The following is a 14,167-nucleotide window of genomic DNA, read 5'->3' as shown; positions in this document are numbered from 1 at the left end:
GTATTTGAAATTTAGCAAGCACTTCCTTCTGGAAAATGCCAAGGACTTTCGATAGTTTTGCTACTTTTCCTTGTGTGTGTGTGTGTGTGTGTGTGTGTGTGTGTGTGTGTGTGTGTGTGTGTGTGTGTGTGTGTGTGTGTGTGTGTGTGTGAAGCAGATAGTTTTTATTAAACAAAATTTACTGAGACTTGAAGGGAAAGGAAAAGATCTGTATTCCAGGGCCACAGGCTTGAGCAAGCCCCATTTTTTGTTAAGCTGCAGAAGCTTGTTTAAAAAAAAAAAACAACCAACTTCCGAGAGCCGGCAGATAGGGAGGTCAAAAGGGCCTGGGGCAGAAGTCAGGGCTGCAGTGGTGCCGGCGCTGACGGCCCGTCTCTGACCTGCAGTGCTCCGTGTGCTCAGAGTTGTTCCTCCTGGCCCAGCTGCAGACTTTGCCTCTCGGACAAACCCTTGCAGAGGTGAGTCGGGGCCCAGCACTGACGGGCCTGAACTCCTCTGAGCACTAGAGCCAGACTTTCTTGTCCAGTGGCCCGAGTAATGGCCAGTGAGGAAGACATAAAGCCTGGCCCCCTCCTCTGTCCGTCCCTTTCCAAGCAGACACTGACCAAGGGTCTCACGAAGGCCAGAGCCTACTGTTCCCATAGCCACTAAGGGAGCCCGGGTCCCGGCTGCGCCCACTGGGATTTCAGACCTCAGCCCCCCATGCCGCTCTAGAATGTTCCAGAGTTCACGACTGGTCTCGCAGTTCTCGATCCCTGACAGACCCTTCCTTGTCCCTGTCCCCTGACGTGGCCTTCCAGAAGGGAAGGAAGACAGGCCAGAGAGGACACGTCCCGCCGTGGCAGGAAGGGAGCGGAGTCCCGTCTATGCCAGGGAAGAGGACGGGATCTTTAGCCACATGCAAAGTGACCTACAACTCTCCTGTTTTATAAAAGCGAGTTTCGGGGCCAGAGCAGTAATACGGTGGGTGGAGCACTTGCCTCGCACACGGCACAGCCAGGAGTAAGTCCTGAGCACTGCAGGGTGTGATCAAAAACCAAAAAACAAAAAGTGAGGTTAGCATCTCTGCTGTTCGTGGGGGCCCTAAGTTTGACCCCTGGCACCACCCACAAACACCTCCACTTCAAAGGCCCTCTGGGGTGCTGGAGCGATAGCACAGTGGTAGGGCGTTTGCCTTGCACGCGGCCGACCCGGGTTTGATTCCCAGCATCCCATATGGTCCCCTGAGTACCACCAGGGGTGATTCCTGAGTGCAGAGCCAGGAGTGACCCCTGTGCATCGCCGGGTGTGACCCAAAAAGCAAAAAAAAAAAAAAAAAAAACAATTGTTATTTACAGTTAAAACACTTGGATGAAAATAGACCACGTGGAGACTCAAGGGTACATTTCATTTAATAAATTCACAGATTCATGATAATGCTGAGTGGAGTTTTGAAAACAAAATTTTGAATGGCTCACACTTCATTAGGTTTTGGGAGTGCTTCCTCACATCTCTTCTAAAGGAAGTCATAACCAACATGCAGAAGCCCTGAGCACTGCTGGGTGTGGCACAAAAGACTTTTTTTATTTTTTGCTTTTTGGGTCTCACCCAGGTAATGCTCAGGGGTTCCTCCTGGCTCTGTACTCAGGAATTACTCCAGTGCTCAGGGGCCATATGGGATGCCAGGGATTGAACTCCAGTTGGCCTCATGCAAGGCAAACCACCCCCGCCCCCCGCTGTGCTATCACTCTGGCCCAGGAAACTTTTTTTATAATTTTTAGAGAATTATTCATAACAAGCAATACAAAATAAATTATTTAGGGCCTGCTTCGGTGGCGGTGGGAAGGTGCCGTGGTGGTGGGGCTGGTGCTGGGATAGTGACCGTAATAAGGTATTGTGAAGAACTTTATAAAAATAAAATTAATAATAAGAAATAGATGCTCCTTGGCCCTGGCCATAGGAGGGAGACGACAAAGGGGCCGCCGTCACCCAGAAGTGTCGTGACAGATGCTGTGCCGCAGGGCTCCCGCCACCTGCAGAGGTACCGCTGTGGTGCGAGAGTGACCCCGCCAAGCACGGGGAAAGCAGAGCTGGGGTGCCGGCGCCAAGGGCAGGAGCACCCCCGGAACCCACCCACCATGCGAGGCACCTGTAAGCTGTGTCCCACAGATTCAAGCACGGACTCCATGGGGGAACCCCTGCCTAGTCCAGGAGAGCTGCTGCGTTACCCAACGCACCTTAAGGATGTCAGCAGCTACTGTGAATAAATGTTCCGGTTCAAAAAAAAAAATTTTTTTAAAGAAAGAACCTTCAAAAAAGACCTACTTCTAGGGGCTGGAGCGATAGCACAGCAGGTAGGGCGTTCGCCTTGCATGTGGCTGACCCGGGTTCGATTCCCCGCATCCCATATGGTCCCCCGAGCACCACCAGGAGTAATTCCTGAGTGCAAAGCCAGGAGTAAGCCCTGAGCATCGCTGGGTGTGACCCAAAAAAAAAAAAAAAAAAAAAGACCTACTTCTATCCCTTCTCAAGCTCTTCCTGAAAGTCAAGGAAAAAGGAATACTCCAGAATAGTCCTCAAGCGGCCAGGCAGCACAGTGGGCAGGGTGTGTGTGCTAAATGCAGACAGCCTGGGTTTGACCCGTAGCACCCCGCCGGCCTCACCAGGCGTGATCCCTGACCACAGAGCCAGGAGGAAGCCCTGCGCACCATGGTGTGGCCCGAAACAAAACAAGTTCTCATGAAAAAAATACTAACCTGATATCAAAAGGAGACACACTGATAAAAAATAAAATTATAGACCAGTATCACTGATGCACGTATCCTCAGCAAAATATTATCAAACAAAGTCCTACAATACACTAAAGGGATCATACACCATGATCAAGGAGGAGTTATCTTAGGAATGCAACGATGATGCACGCCAACTTAATACACCATATATACACAAATACTAATCATACTAATAGATGCAGAGAAAACATTTAACAATATGCAGTTCTGATTTACAATAAAAACCTAATTAAAATGGAGATAAATAAAAAGGAACCGTCACCCTTGTAACTATCTCATGGTGATTCAATTAAAAACAATTTTTTTAAAGCACCATCATGGAAAAAAATGAATTAAAAATAATTTTTAAAAAGGAACTTTCCCCAGTATAGGTTCCTACTTAGCACAAATCCACAGCTAGCATCCTATTCAGTACGAGTAACTGAAAGCCTTGTCTCTGAGATGGCACAGGAACACCACCCACTCTCACCCCTGCTACGCAGCGTAGTTCTGGAAATCCATGCCAAAGCAAGTAGACAAGAAAGCAACTTAGGGGATCCAGATGGGAAAAGAAATAAACTACCCCTGTTTGCAGGTGACATGACACTAAGAAAGCCCAAAATACTACAAAAAGTATTCTAGACACAACAGACTTGTACAGTAAAGTGGCAGGCTACAAAAATCAATGCACAGAAATCCATTACTTTCCTACATGCAAATAATGAAGTCTAAATACTATATAAAGTATAAATCAGCTAAAATAAATAAAAGACACAGGGGAATGGAAACACACTCCCTGCTCATGGACTGTAAGGATTACTATTATCTAATTGACCGTCTTAGTCAAAGTACTATGCAGATTCAATGCAGTCCCTATAAAAATGCCTATGACATTCTTTAGTGAAATAGACCAAATGCTGTTGAAATTTATAATGAGTAATAAAACCCCCGAATAGCCAAAGCAATCCTAAGAAAAAGTAAGATGGGAAGTTTCACCTCCTCAAACTTTTTTTTTCTTTTTGGGTCACACCCGGCGATGCACAGGGGTTACTCCTGGCTCATGCACTCAGGAATTACCCCTGGCAGTGCTCAGGGGACCATATGGGATGCTGGGATTCATACCCAGGTCGGCTGCATGCAAGGCAAACGCTCTACCTGCTGTGCTATCGCTCCAGCCCCTCACCTCTTTCAACTTTAAATTATACTATGAACCGACAGCAATCATGACAGTGTGGTAGTGAATAAAGACAGATGCCCAGTGGAGTTCATGCCCAAGTCAACCAGCTTAATCAATGGCTGAGCAAATAGCAGCACTCCTACATTATTAACAATAAATAAAGACAGATGCTCATACCAGTGGAATAGAACTGAGAGCCTAGAGACAGACCGTGAGGCTTATGTGGTCAACTAATCTTTGACCAAGACGCCAGGAGTTTAAGTGAAGCAAGAAAGCCTCTTCAAATGCTGCTGGGGAAACCGGTCAGCCACACAGAAAATAAACGAACTCTGACCCCCTACCTCACACCATGCACAAAGGTCAATCCAAAACAGATTAGAAATCTTGATGTCAAGATTTGTCAATTCATTAATTTTATTGAGGAAAACATAGGCAAAACCCTTATGAAATTAAATCGAGACACCTTCGATGACAATAGAACCAAAAAATAAACGAATAGTATTACATAAAATGAAGAAGTTTTACACCACTTCTACACTGCAAAATAAACAATGGCTAGAATAAAGACACCCCACAGACTGGGAGAGGATATTCTCCCACCACTCAACTGACAAAGGGTTAATTCCAAAAATATATAAAATACATGTAAAATGTGGCATGTAAACGTGTAAAACATATAAAACATGGCAACTTTACGGGAGTAAGCCCATAAAGTGTGGAGAGGACATGAACAGACACTTACTTGGAGATACACAGATATAAGAATGTATGTATTCTCGGGGCTGGAGTGATAGCACAGCGGGTAGTGCGTTTGCCTTGCACGCAGCCAACTTGGGTTCAAATCCCAGCATCCCATATTGTCCCCTGAGCACCTCCAGGAGCCATTCCTGAGTGCAGAGCCAGGAGTAACCCCTGTGCATCGCTGGGTGTGACCCAAAAAGCGGAGAAAAAAAAAGTGTATGTATTCTTTATGGCCAACATCAAAGAATTCTACCACTATTAGGGAAAACATCAAAGAAATGATGAGATACCAGTTCACAGCAATGAGACTGGCACAAATAAAATTTATATATACATATATACACACATATATATACATATATATATTGCTGCATGGATTGGGGTTAGGAACCCTCTGTCACTGCTGGTGAAATGTCAATCGGTTTAACCTCTTTGGAGAACACTATGGAGACTGCTCAAAAAATAAAGAATTGAGTGTCCAGGGGCTGGAGTGATAGTTCAGCGGGCAGGGCATTTGCTTCGCACGTGGTCGTGCTGGTTTTGATTCTCAGCATTTCAAATAGTACCCTGAGCACTGCCAGGAGTGATTCCTGAGTGCAGAGCCAGGAGTAACCCCTGAGCATCATCAGGTGTGACCCAAAAATCAAAACAAACAAAAAAGAATTGAGTGTTTATATGATCCAGCAATTCTATTTCTTCGCATCTACCTGAAGGACCCAAGAACACCATATTCAAAAGGCGTTTGCATCCCTCTGTGCACCACAGGACTATTCACTACAGCAAAGACCTGCAAACAACCCAAATGTGGTTGGCTGAATAAAGAAACTGTGGCTGGGCAGCCCGGCCCCTCCCCAGAGTCAGCCCCCGCCCCCTCCTTCACGGCCGGCCAATCCCCGCGGGGAGACCAGCCGCTTCCGGCCGGAGAGGGCGGGACCGGAAGCGGGCACCCTCGCTGCGCCTGCGCCGCCAAGATGGCGGACCTGCACCGCCAGCTGCAGGAGTACTTGTCGCAGGGGAAGGCGGGCGGCGGGGAGGCCAAGGAGCCGCTGCTCGCCCCGGGCCCGGCGACGGAGAGCGCGGGCGGCGGAGAGCCGGGCCGGGCGTGGCTGGAGCGAGTGGGGCTGCGCTGGGCGCGGAGGGAGCCCGCGGCCGCGAGCCCGGGGTGGCTGCCCGGCCTGGGGCGCGCGCAGCGCTGGGCGGCGGCCGGCGCGTGCCTGCTGCTGGCCGCGTTCTGCCTGGGCCTGGCGCTGCTCTACGCCCCGGCCCTGCCGCTGCGGGCGCGCAAGTTCGCGCTGCTCTGGTCGCTGGGCTCGGCGCTGGCGCTGGCGGGCGGCGCGCTGCTGCGGGGCGGCGCGCCGTGCGGGCGGCCGCTGTCGGCGCCCGCGCTGCTTTACGGCGTCGCGCTGGGCGCCACGCTGTACGCCGCGCTGCGCCTGCGCAGCACGCCCTGGACGGCGCTGGGCGCGTGCGCGCAGGTGGCCGCGCTGTTGGCCGCGCTGCTCGAGGCGCTGCCGCGGGGCGGGCTCACGGCGCTGCGCCTCGCGCTCGGCCGCCTGCGCCCCGGCGCGGCCCGCGCGGCGCTGCCCGTGTGACGCCGGCGGAGCCTCCCGGCGGCCCCGCCTGCAGACGTGCGCATCGGCGCCGGGAAGTCGTCGCTGGATGCAGTTAACAAGGAGAAAAGGCTCGTGCTGGGGCTGGAGCGAGAGCACAGCGGGGAGGGCGGTTGCCTTGCACGCGGCCGACCTGGGTTCGATTCCCGGCATCCCATATGGTCCCCTGAGCACCGCCAGGAGTAATTCCTGAGTGCAGAGCCAGGAGTAACCCCTGAGCATCGCCAGGTGTGACCCAAAAACCAAAAAAAAAAAGGCTCGTGTTTGCATGAGTTGCTTTTGTCAATCCCAGCCCCCGATTCTTTTACCTTTGTTGTTCCAAACATAAATAAATAAATAAAGATCCAGCGATTTGTTCTATGAGAATGTTAATTTTGTTTTCTTGGGCTCTAGGAAGTGACTCTACTCTCCAGTGCACGAGAACGCAAACGTTTCCGATGAGATTTTCACTCCCGTCCAGGACTGTTAAAGAGCTCGTTGGTTCAGACAGCGTATCCTTCGGGCTCTGCTTTCCAGGAATCTTAAGAACACCGCTGGTATGGAGAATTCCGTTAGCGGAGTGATGGACCAAAGAAGGAAGCCTTCTGCCCCAAAGAAACATGTGGTGTGGTCCAGTAAGATGCCAAAAAACGTTCAGCAGCGCCCCGGGCTCGACCTGCGGACTTAGATCATCCAGAATCCTCGTACTAGAAGTAATCACGGACCTTATCATCCGCTTCTTTTCATTTTGGGGGCCACACCTGCCTACAGTGCTCAGGACTTACTCTTGGTGGACCCCGGGGACCATATGGGCTGCGGGAGACTGAATCAGGGTCCGTGTAATGCAAACATCTACCCACTGTACTGTCATTCCGGCCCCTTGTTATCTGCTGTTTATTCGGCAATTGACTTTATACCTAATGCACTCTAAGACAAATAGTGGCCAAGTCTTTTTTTTTCCAGTGATGCTGGGTTATAACTCCTGGCTCTGCTCTCAGGAATTACCCTGGCGGTGATCAGGGGACCACATGGGATGCTGCGAATCGAACCAGGGTGAGCCATGTGCAAGGCAGACACCCTTACTCACTGTACTATCGATCCGGCCCCATGGCCAAGTATCTTTGTTATAGGTTCAGCACTTTTGTGTTTTAAAAAGATTTTGGTTACACCCAGCTGTCCTCAGGGTTAACTCCTGGCTCTGCACTCATGGGTCACTCCTGGTGGTGCTCAGGGGACCTCACGGGGTGCCAGGGTCAGTGTGCAAGGCAAAGACGCCACCCACTGTGATCTTGCATTTATTGTCAGTATGGGCCCAGTATTCTAAGTCCATGAAACTATTGTTGTCTATAATATACACTAACTAGAAAGTAAAATGTAAAGTCTGTGCCAGTGGCTCACGGTTCCCATCGGGGTTCCTGGATGATCACCTCTGGACAGTTCAGTGAATTCTGGCGTTGGACCTCCATGTATCAGTTTCTTTTTTTTTTTTTTTAAAAAAAAGCATGTTCAGCTGAAGCTGAGATTGGCCTTTTGGTTCGTTGCTTTGCACAACTTGTCAAGAATGGTTTTCAGAATTCCTGTGCCAACTTAAACATTTCTCAGCACTGGAGTGTCCTTTGTTGACAAGAATAAAAATCTGTTCCCATGACTTCATCAGTGAGTTAAGCCCAAACCCAGAAAGTGACCTAAAGTGACCCACAATGCACTGTTAGGTTTTCAGAATTCTCTATCATTGCTTGTTCTCCAAATAAACAGATACCTACCTCAAGGGAATAGTCAAATGGTGAGGGTGTTCTTAGGTTAGGGGCAAATATTTACCAGAGATTTTTCAACCAGAAATTGGTGTGTACCACTGGGTGCTGTTTTATTTTGAAATTTTTTTAGATTTATGTGACTAAAATTTTTAATAGGATTTTATTTATTTTTTGCTTTTTGGGTCTCACCCAGTGATGCACAGGGCTTACTCCTGGCGGTGCTCAGGGGACCATATGGAATGCTGGGAATCGAACCCGGGTCGGCCGCGTGCAAGATAAACGCCCTACCTGCTATGCTTACTTAACAGCATTTTAATCTTGGTGCTGTTTTTAAAAATTTGCTTCCCAACTTTAAGAATTCAAGTTTGAAAATAGTTTAATTTTCACAATGTTTTGTATTTTGACAATATTTTAAGTATTAAAATATTTTAAATGTCTGTTAAATCCCCCTTAGTTGTTTTAATACATAGGACATAATTTTCCCAAAATAAAATTTCAAAATATGACCTTGCTAGCTGCAGAGTGCAATAATGTGTGTTTAAAGTTACAGCTTAATTTTATTGAGACAATAAAGTTCTTACCACATGAACCTCAGAACAATTCGCCTCATCAACATGGGTTTGTGCTCTTGCATTCTTTTTACCTTCTTAGAATTCAAAGAAACCATCTCTTCTAAGGTTGTATGAGTAGACAGCAGATAAGCAGAGTCAAAGCTCTCAGGCCCCTTAATTGTGTGTTTGCCAACAGGTCCTGATAAACAGCGAGTGAGTTTCAAACTAAAGTAAAATTCACTCTAGATGTTCTAATGGTTCATGTGACTGACATTTTCCCATTCTGCAGAAATAACATAGCTTTTATATTTCATTATTACTGGCTTCTGGGCCACACATGAGCTCAGGGGTCACTCCTGGTAGGACTGAGGCGTACGTGGTGCAGGATTTGAACTTGAGTTGGCCCCATGGCAAGACAAGAGCCTTACCCACTGTACTATCTCCTGAGCTCGCTTTTACCATTTTTTAGAGTAATTTTTATCAAAAGGCTTGATGTCATTTTTTGATTGGGGGCTACAACCAGTGGTGTTCAGGGCTTTCTTGTAACTCTCCACTCAGGGCTCACCTTGGGGGGAGTGCGGGGGGCGGGGACCATATGGGGTGTCAGGGATCAAACTAAGTAAGGTAAGTACTCCGAGCTGTAGTAAACAGTGACGGGGACATTTACCCCTGAATACTGTTCCCCAGTGTTGGACTGAGACTGGGCATTTGCACATAGTATAGCAGAAAAGGGTTTTGAAGTTTCATAAAATTGTGCGACACGTTTTAGTCTAATCTTTCCTCATTTAAATAAGCTTGTGAAATGGTTTATAGTTACAAAAAAGGTGCATATAACTTCCATCCTAGGTCAAGTTCTCAGCTGGCCAAAGGCGACTCGTGCCTGCTGAGTAGCAGGAAGCACGACAAACAGACTGTGACAGATGGAGTTTTTTCTTCAGAGTATACTTTTCTGTATTTCTGTTTTTGGGGTCAGGCCTGGCGCTACCCTGGGCTCGGGCCCCTGTGTGCTGCTTGGCACTGAGCCAAGACTGGCGCTGTGTAAGACAAGTACTTAGCCTCTGTCGATCTCGCTGGCCCCAGTTTCCCACAGGAATCAAAAGGGAGGGCGAGATAAGAATTTGTTTGAACATAAAAGTTGGTGTTGGGGACAGAGCTGCAGAAACCCTGAGTTTGACGCTGAGCCCTCACCGCACGCCAACTAACAGGTCGGCCTGGACGGCACCACAGCACTGTCCGGTCAGGCCCACCTGATGGGAGAGACTGGTGGGAGTCAACTTCAAGTTCACATGGGAATGGGGCCAGGACAGCTGAGCTGGCAGGGCGCTTGCCCTGTGTCCAGTCCCCCAGGTCTGACCCGTGACACCCCACATAGTCCCCCGAGCACCACCAGGAGTAACATAAGTAGCTCCCTCCCCCTCCCCAAAAGGAGAAGAGTTAACAAAGCACACCACCACAATGGGGTGACACCCCTAAGACACCAGCTATAGGGGAGACTTTTAAGGTAGACACAACTAATTTTCTGTCGTTTCTTGAGTAAATCACATTCTGTATTCATACAAAAAAAAAAGTTTGTTTTTTTTTTTCCTCTGACAAACTGTACATATAGAAACAAATTTCCAATAGGACATGAACTTAAATTTGTGGAGGGGCTCCAAGTCTGTGACACTTACAAAAAAAAAAAAAAAATTCCAGCTTTCATCTTCACAAAACAATGAGGGCGTCGGGGGAGTGAGGACAGGACACACAAGGCCGGCCACGCAGGGCGGCCGCAGCAGTCTCTCTCTGTGCGGGGCTCGGGCTCCGGTGCTCCCGGGAAGACTCGGGGCGACCCGGCGCAGGCTTCCCTCTGCCGCTCTCGAAAGTCCACAGGAAGTTCTTAAATACTGTCCGCAGGGGCCGCGGGCGACTCCGTCCCACTCCTACCGGCCCCTGCCACCCCCCCTCGAGGCTCCTCGCCTGGGCGGGCCCGAGTTCATGTTACTCCCTCGACCCCAACTGCTGCCACTCCGGGCGCCCCTGGAAGGAGTGCCGCTGCCCGGGGGGCCCCCGAAAGGCTCCTCTCTGTGGTAGCCGTCGTGGTGGTCTCCGTCCAAGGAGCTGGAACGCCCAGACTTTGGCACTCTCTGTGACGGTCCGGGGCCCCCTCGGCCTGCAACGAGACATTGACTTCGCATGAGTTCTTCAGCAGAGACTTAGGGCCAGTTCCCACCTGGACACACCTGACTCTAACAACAACGAAACCCTGCTGGGCTTTCCTTAAAACGGACTCAGGACGATTAGCAAGGCACCCCCGTGAGTAAATGTGCCTCGCTCTTGACAACTACTACTCCCACCCTGCTTCGTGACCCTGTCTTCAGGGCCAACAGAGTCCCCCAAGCCTGTCTGTATAACGGAGGTGCCAAGCCAGGAGAGAAACGGTCACTGAAACACAGGGTGCCAGTCTCCGGGAGTCTATTCACTCTGCGGGGACATCTGCACAGCACTGACGTGACTTCTGAAGGGACAACAAGATACACGACTGAAAGCAAATCAAGCGTCAGCCTGATCGGAGTAAACACGGGGCGCCTGTAATTCCTTATCCCACCTAACGTGGCACTAATGTGGCACTCTGACTTCCATTTAAACAATAATTCTCAGAAACACTAGCTTCTCCTGGGTAGACGGAATTATGCAGAGACACAAACCTTTCGATGTTATTTAAATGGCCTTAAAGCCGTCTCTCGAGTGAGCTGACACAGATGGCCACATCTCTGACCTGCTGCCAACTTGCGTGTGCCTGAAAGCCTTTTGCGTGGAACATAAAGTTCACTGAGATGACGGCTGGGACAGCTAGCAGAATGAATGATTCTGGTTCTTACCACGCCCCGTCAAGGCCTGTCTGTCAGCTGGAAGGTCATCTCCGCACCAGCCATGCAGCCTCACGGGCGTGGCTTAGGTCAAGGGTCCTTCCCAGTCCAAGGTCACACCCTCTCGAGCCACAAAACGTGTGCGCGGGTGAGGAACACCCTCTGTGCCACGCTTGGTAATCTACAAGGACTATGCTGAGAGCACCCAGACACCAAGAACCTACCACAGAATTTCTTCCCTTTGGCCACACCTGGCAGTGCCAGGGGCTTGTTCCCAGGCCGGGTAAGCACACGGCGAGCCAGGCCGGGCCCGGAGCGCACCGCGGCCTTCCTATCTGACGGACCTCTGCCCGGAGCAACAGCCTCGCACTGCAGAGACCACCTGCCTCCCAGCCCGAGCGGAGGAGAGCCCCTCTCGGGCCCACAGGCACGGAGAGGACAAACCTCCCCCCCGTGCCCGCCAGAGCAATGTCCCAGGAGTGGGCCCGGGAGCCAGCACCAGGCCCGAGCGCTGCTGGGACAGAGGACAAGCCCAGCACCCGTGGGCACGGGCCTCCACTGACCTTTGCCGCCGCGATCCTCCGCCGGGCCCCCCGGGGCCTCCATCTCTCTGTGCTCCGAGGTCCCCAGCCCGTCGTGCCAGGGGCGCTTGCGAGGGGGCAGCGACGCCATGTCCATGCCCTGGAGGGAAGACGAGCGCTCTCTGCTGGCCGGGGAGTGCCCGTCGTGGGGCGCGTGGTCAGGGCGGGGAGCGTCGCGGAAGTGTTCGTGGCCAGGCCCTTCAAGGAGACGCAGAGTCAGACGGCGGGCATCAGACCGTCGCGCGCAATCACAACGGCACACGGCAACCGTGCTGCCTGGGGCCAGCAGCAAGGCCCACTCGTGCAGGAACCTTCCTGAGACTCGCCCGAGGTCGGGAGTGCGTCACGGCACGGGGACAGTTAGAAAAGAGAAGAAACCTGCACACCTCCTCAGGGAGAGGCAGGCGGGCCCACAGCGTGGTTCAGCCCGAGAAGCAAGCTCGGCGGGGAGGGCACGTCCCTGACGCAGTCAACCCGGGTTCAAGCTCATGAACCAAAGAGGGTTCCCAACCCCCGCCACGAGCGGTATCTCCGCACAGGACCGGGAGTGAGCCCGAAGCACAAACAGAAACCCTCCACACAAAAGGTGCTTCTTTCATGGTTAACCCCCAGGATGTGCTCACAGACAACATCTCAGGACCCTAGGGGCTGGGGCGACAGTTCAGCAGGCAGGTTGTTCGCAGCTAACCCGGGTTTGATCTCCGGCATCAAACATCCCTGAGTGCAGAGCCAGGAGTAACCCCTAGCACTGCTGGGAGTGGCCCAAAAAGCTAAAATCAAAAAACAAAAAACAAAAAAACAAAACCTGAGGACCCCAAGGAGATTTCCTTTGTGAGTAATAATATGTCATCTATTTGTGTCAGCGATTAGGAGGGAGGAAACATTCATTCATTTAAGCTATATTTTCTTTCCTTTATTGGGGTCACACCCGGTGACGCTGAGGGGTTCCTCCTGGCTCTGCACTCAGGAATCACTCCTGGCAGTGCTCAGGGGACCCTATGGGATGCTGGAATCGAACACAGGGCAGCTGCGTGCAAGGCAAACGCCCTCCCCGCTGTGCTCTCGCTCCAGCCCTAAGCTATATTTCCAAAGTGAACACAGCTGGTGAGCAGAGCAGACTGCCGTGCAGACGAGCTGCCCCAAGTCTGGGCTAAGAGAAGGAACGTGGTTTCCCGTGCCCACCGGGTACCTGTCCCCGTGGCACACTGCGGGCAGCTCGGGACCCTGCGGAGTGAGCTGCCCACCCACCTGGCTCTCGGTTCCCATCCCAGGAGTCCGGCTTCCGTCCTCCCTCGAAGCGCGGGAACTCGTCGGGCGTGGGGAGGAGGCCCTTCCTTCCTCCTGCGGCAGACAACACGAAGGCACGTCACCCACCGTCAGAGCAGGTCCGCGGCCGCCCCCAGCCCGCCCCTCCCCCACACTCACCTCTTGGGGTCCCCCGGCCTCGACCTCTCAGGTCTCTCCCGCGGGCCGCCTCATCAGAAGCGTCAAAGTTCTCCTCGGGGCCGAAGTCCTCAGGGCCAGGGAAACTGTCCCTCCCCCGGGGGGGCGCACGGCCTTCGTGTCGCGGGGGGGCTCCTCTCCTGAAGCTGCCGGGAGAGAGCGGAACAGCCATTCACGCACCACTTCACCACTTCCAGAAGGCTCAGAGAAGCAAGAACGTGAGAAAACAGAGTCCTGGGGCCAGAGGGCACACAACCGGGGGGCACCCGGCATCCCCAGGGGAACCCCCAAGCCGGAAGTGAAAAGAAAATGTGATAAAGTTGAAAAACAAATAGGTGTTCTGAGGCTGTAGGGATCTGAGACCAGGAGTGTTGATTCCTGAGCACTGCCAGCAATGCTCTGGGTGTGGGCCCCAAACAGGCCAACTGAGGCAGGAAGGAAATGTGCCACCAAGCAGGTCAGTTTGTACGCTGTTAGGAATACAATACAGCCCTGAACGGGGAGGGGGGGAGGTGGACCGGAGGGAGGGACGGGGGATGGGGGACAAAGGTACTGGTCACACCCAGCAATACTCAGGGGTGACTCTTGGCTCTGCATTCGGGAATCATTTCTGGCGATACTCAGGGGACCACGTAGGATTGCCGGGGACGGAACCTGGGTCAGCCCACTGTGCACGGAAAGCTCCTTCCCCGCCATGCCACCTCTCCAGCCCCGGCAGCCAACACCTTCGAGCGA

At 51.8% G+C, this 14,167-nt stretch overlaps 2 protein-coding genes across 3 annotated transcripts in view; one reads left to right on the top strand and one right to left on the bottom strand.

The window, feature by feature from the left end:
- The first annotated feature begins 5,057 nt into the window (after positions 1 to 5,057).
- Positions 5,058 to 8,600, top strand: SFT2D3 (SFT2 domain containing 3). Its single transcript, XM_055128231.1, has 2 exons — positions 5,058 to 6,349; positions 6,672 to 8,600. Exon 1 carries the CDS (start codon positions 5,640 to 5,642, stop codon positions 6,258 to 6,260), a length of 621 nt encoding a protein of 206 aa, XP_054984206.1. The 5' UTR covers positions 5,058 to 5,639; the 3' UTR covers positions 6,261 to 6,349; positions 6,672 to 8,600.
- A 1,439-nt stretch (positions 8,601 to 10,039) lies between these two features.
- WDR33 (WD repeat domain 33) overlaps positions 10,040 to 14,167 on the bottom strand; it is a 107,546-nt gene continuing 103,418 nt past the window's right edge. Inside the window, exons 20-23 of one of the 2 annotated variants that reach the window (XM_055128230.1) lie at positions 13,415 to 13,578; positions 13,238 to 13,330; positions 11,972 to 12,187; positions 10,040 to 10,711 (exon numbers count right to left, since the gene is read on the bottom strand). In XM_055128230.1, coding sequence (XP_054984205.1) covers positions 10,482 to 10,711; positions 11,972 to 12,187; positions 13,238 to 13,330; positions 13,415 to 13,578 — 703 coding nt within the window. In that variant the 3' untranslated portion in view covers positions 10,040 to 10,481. Of the gene's footprint in view, positions 10,712 to 11,971; positions 12,188 to 13,237; positions 13,331 to 13,414; positions 13,579 to 14,167 lie in introns of those variants that run through there. The other variant, XR_008628617.1, reaches the window with a different exon arrangement.

This window comes from Sorex araneus, chromosome 2 (assembly GCF_027595985.1).
Source record: "Sorex araneus isolate mSorAra2 chromosome 2, mSorAra2.pri, whole genome shotgun sequence".
NCBI classification, from domain to species: Eukaryota; Metazoa; Chordata; class Mammalia; order Eulipotyphla; family Soricidae; genus Sorex; species Sorex araneus.
Note: the sequence above shows the minus strand (reverse complement) of the source record. Positions and strands in the feature narration are given on the sequence as shown.

Coding starts and splice junctions, on each gene's coding strand:
- SFT2D3 (XM_055128231.1), top strand. CDS start 5,640: ATGGCGGACCTGCACCGCCAGCTGCAGGAGTACTTGTCGCAGGGGAAG.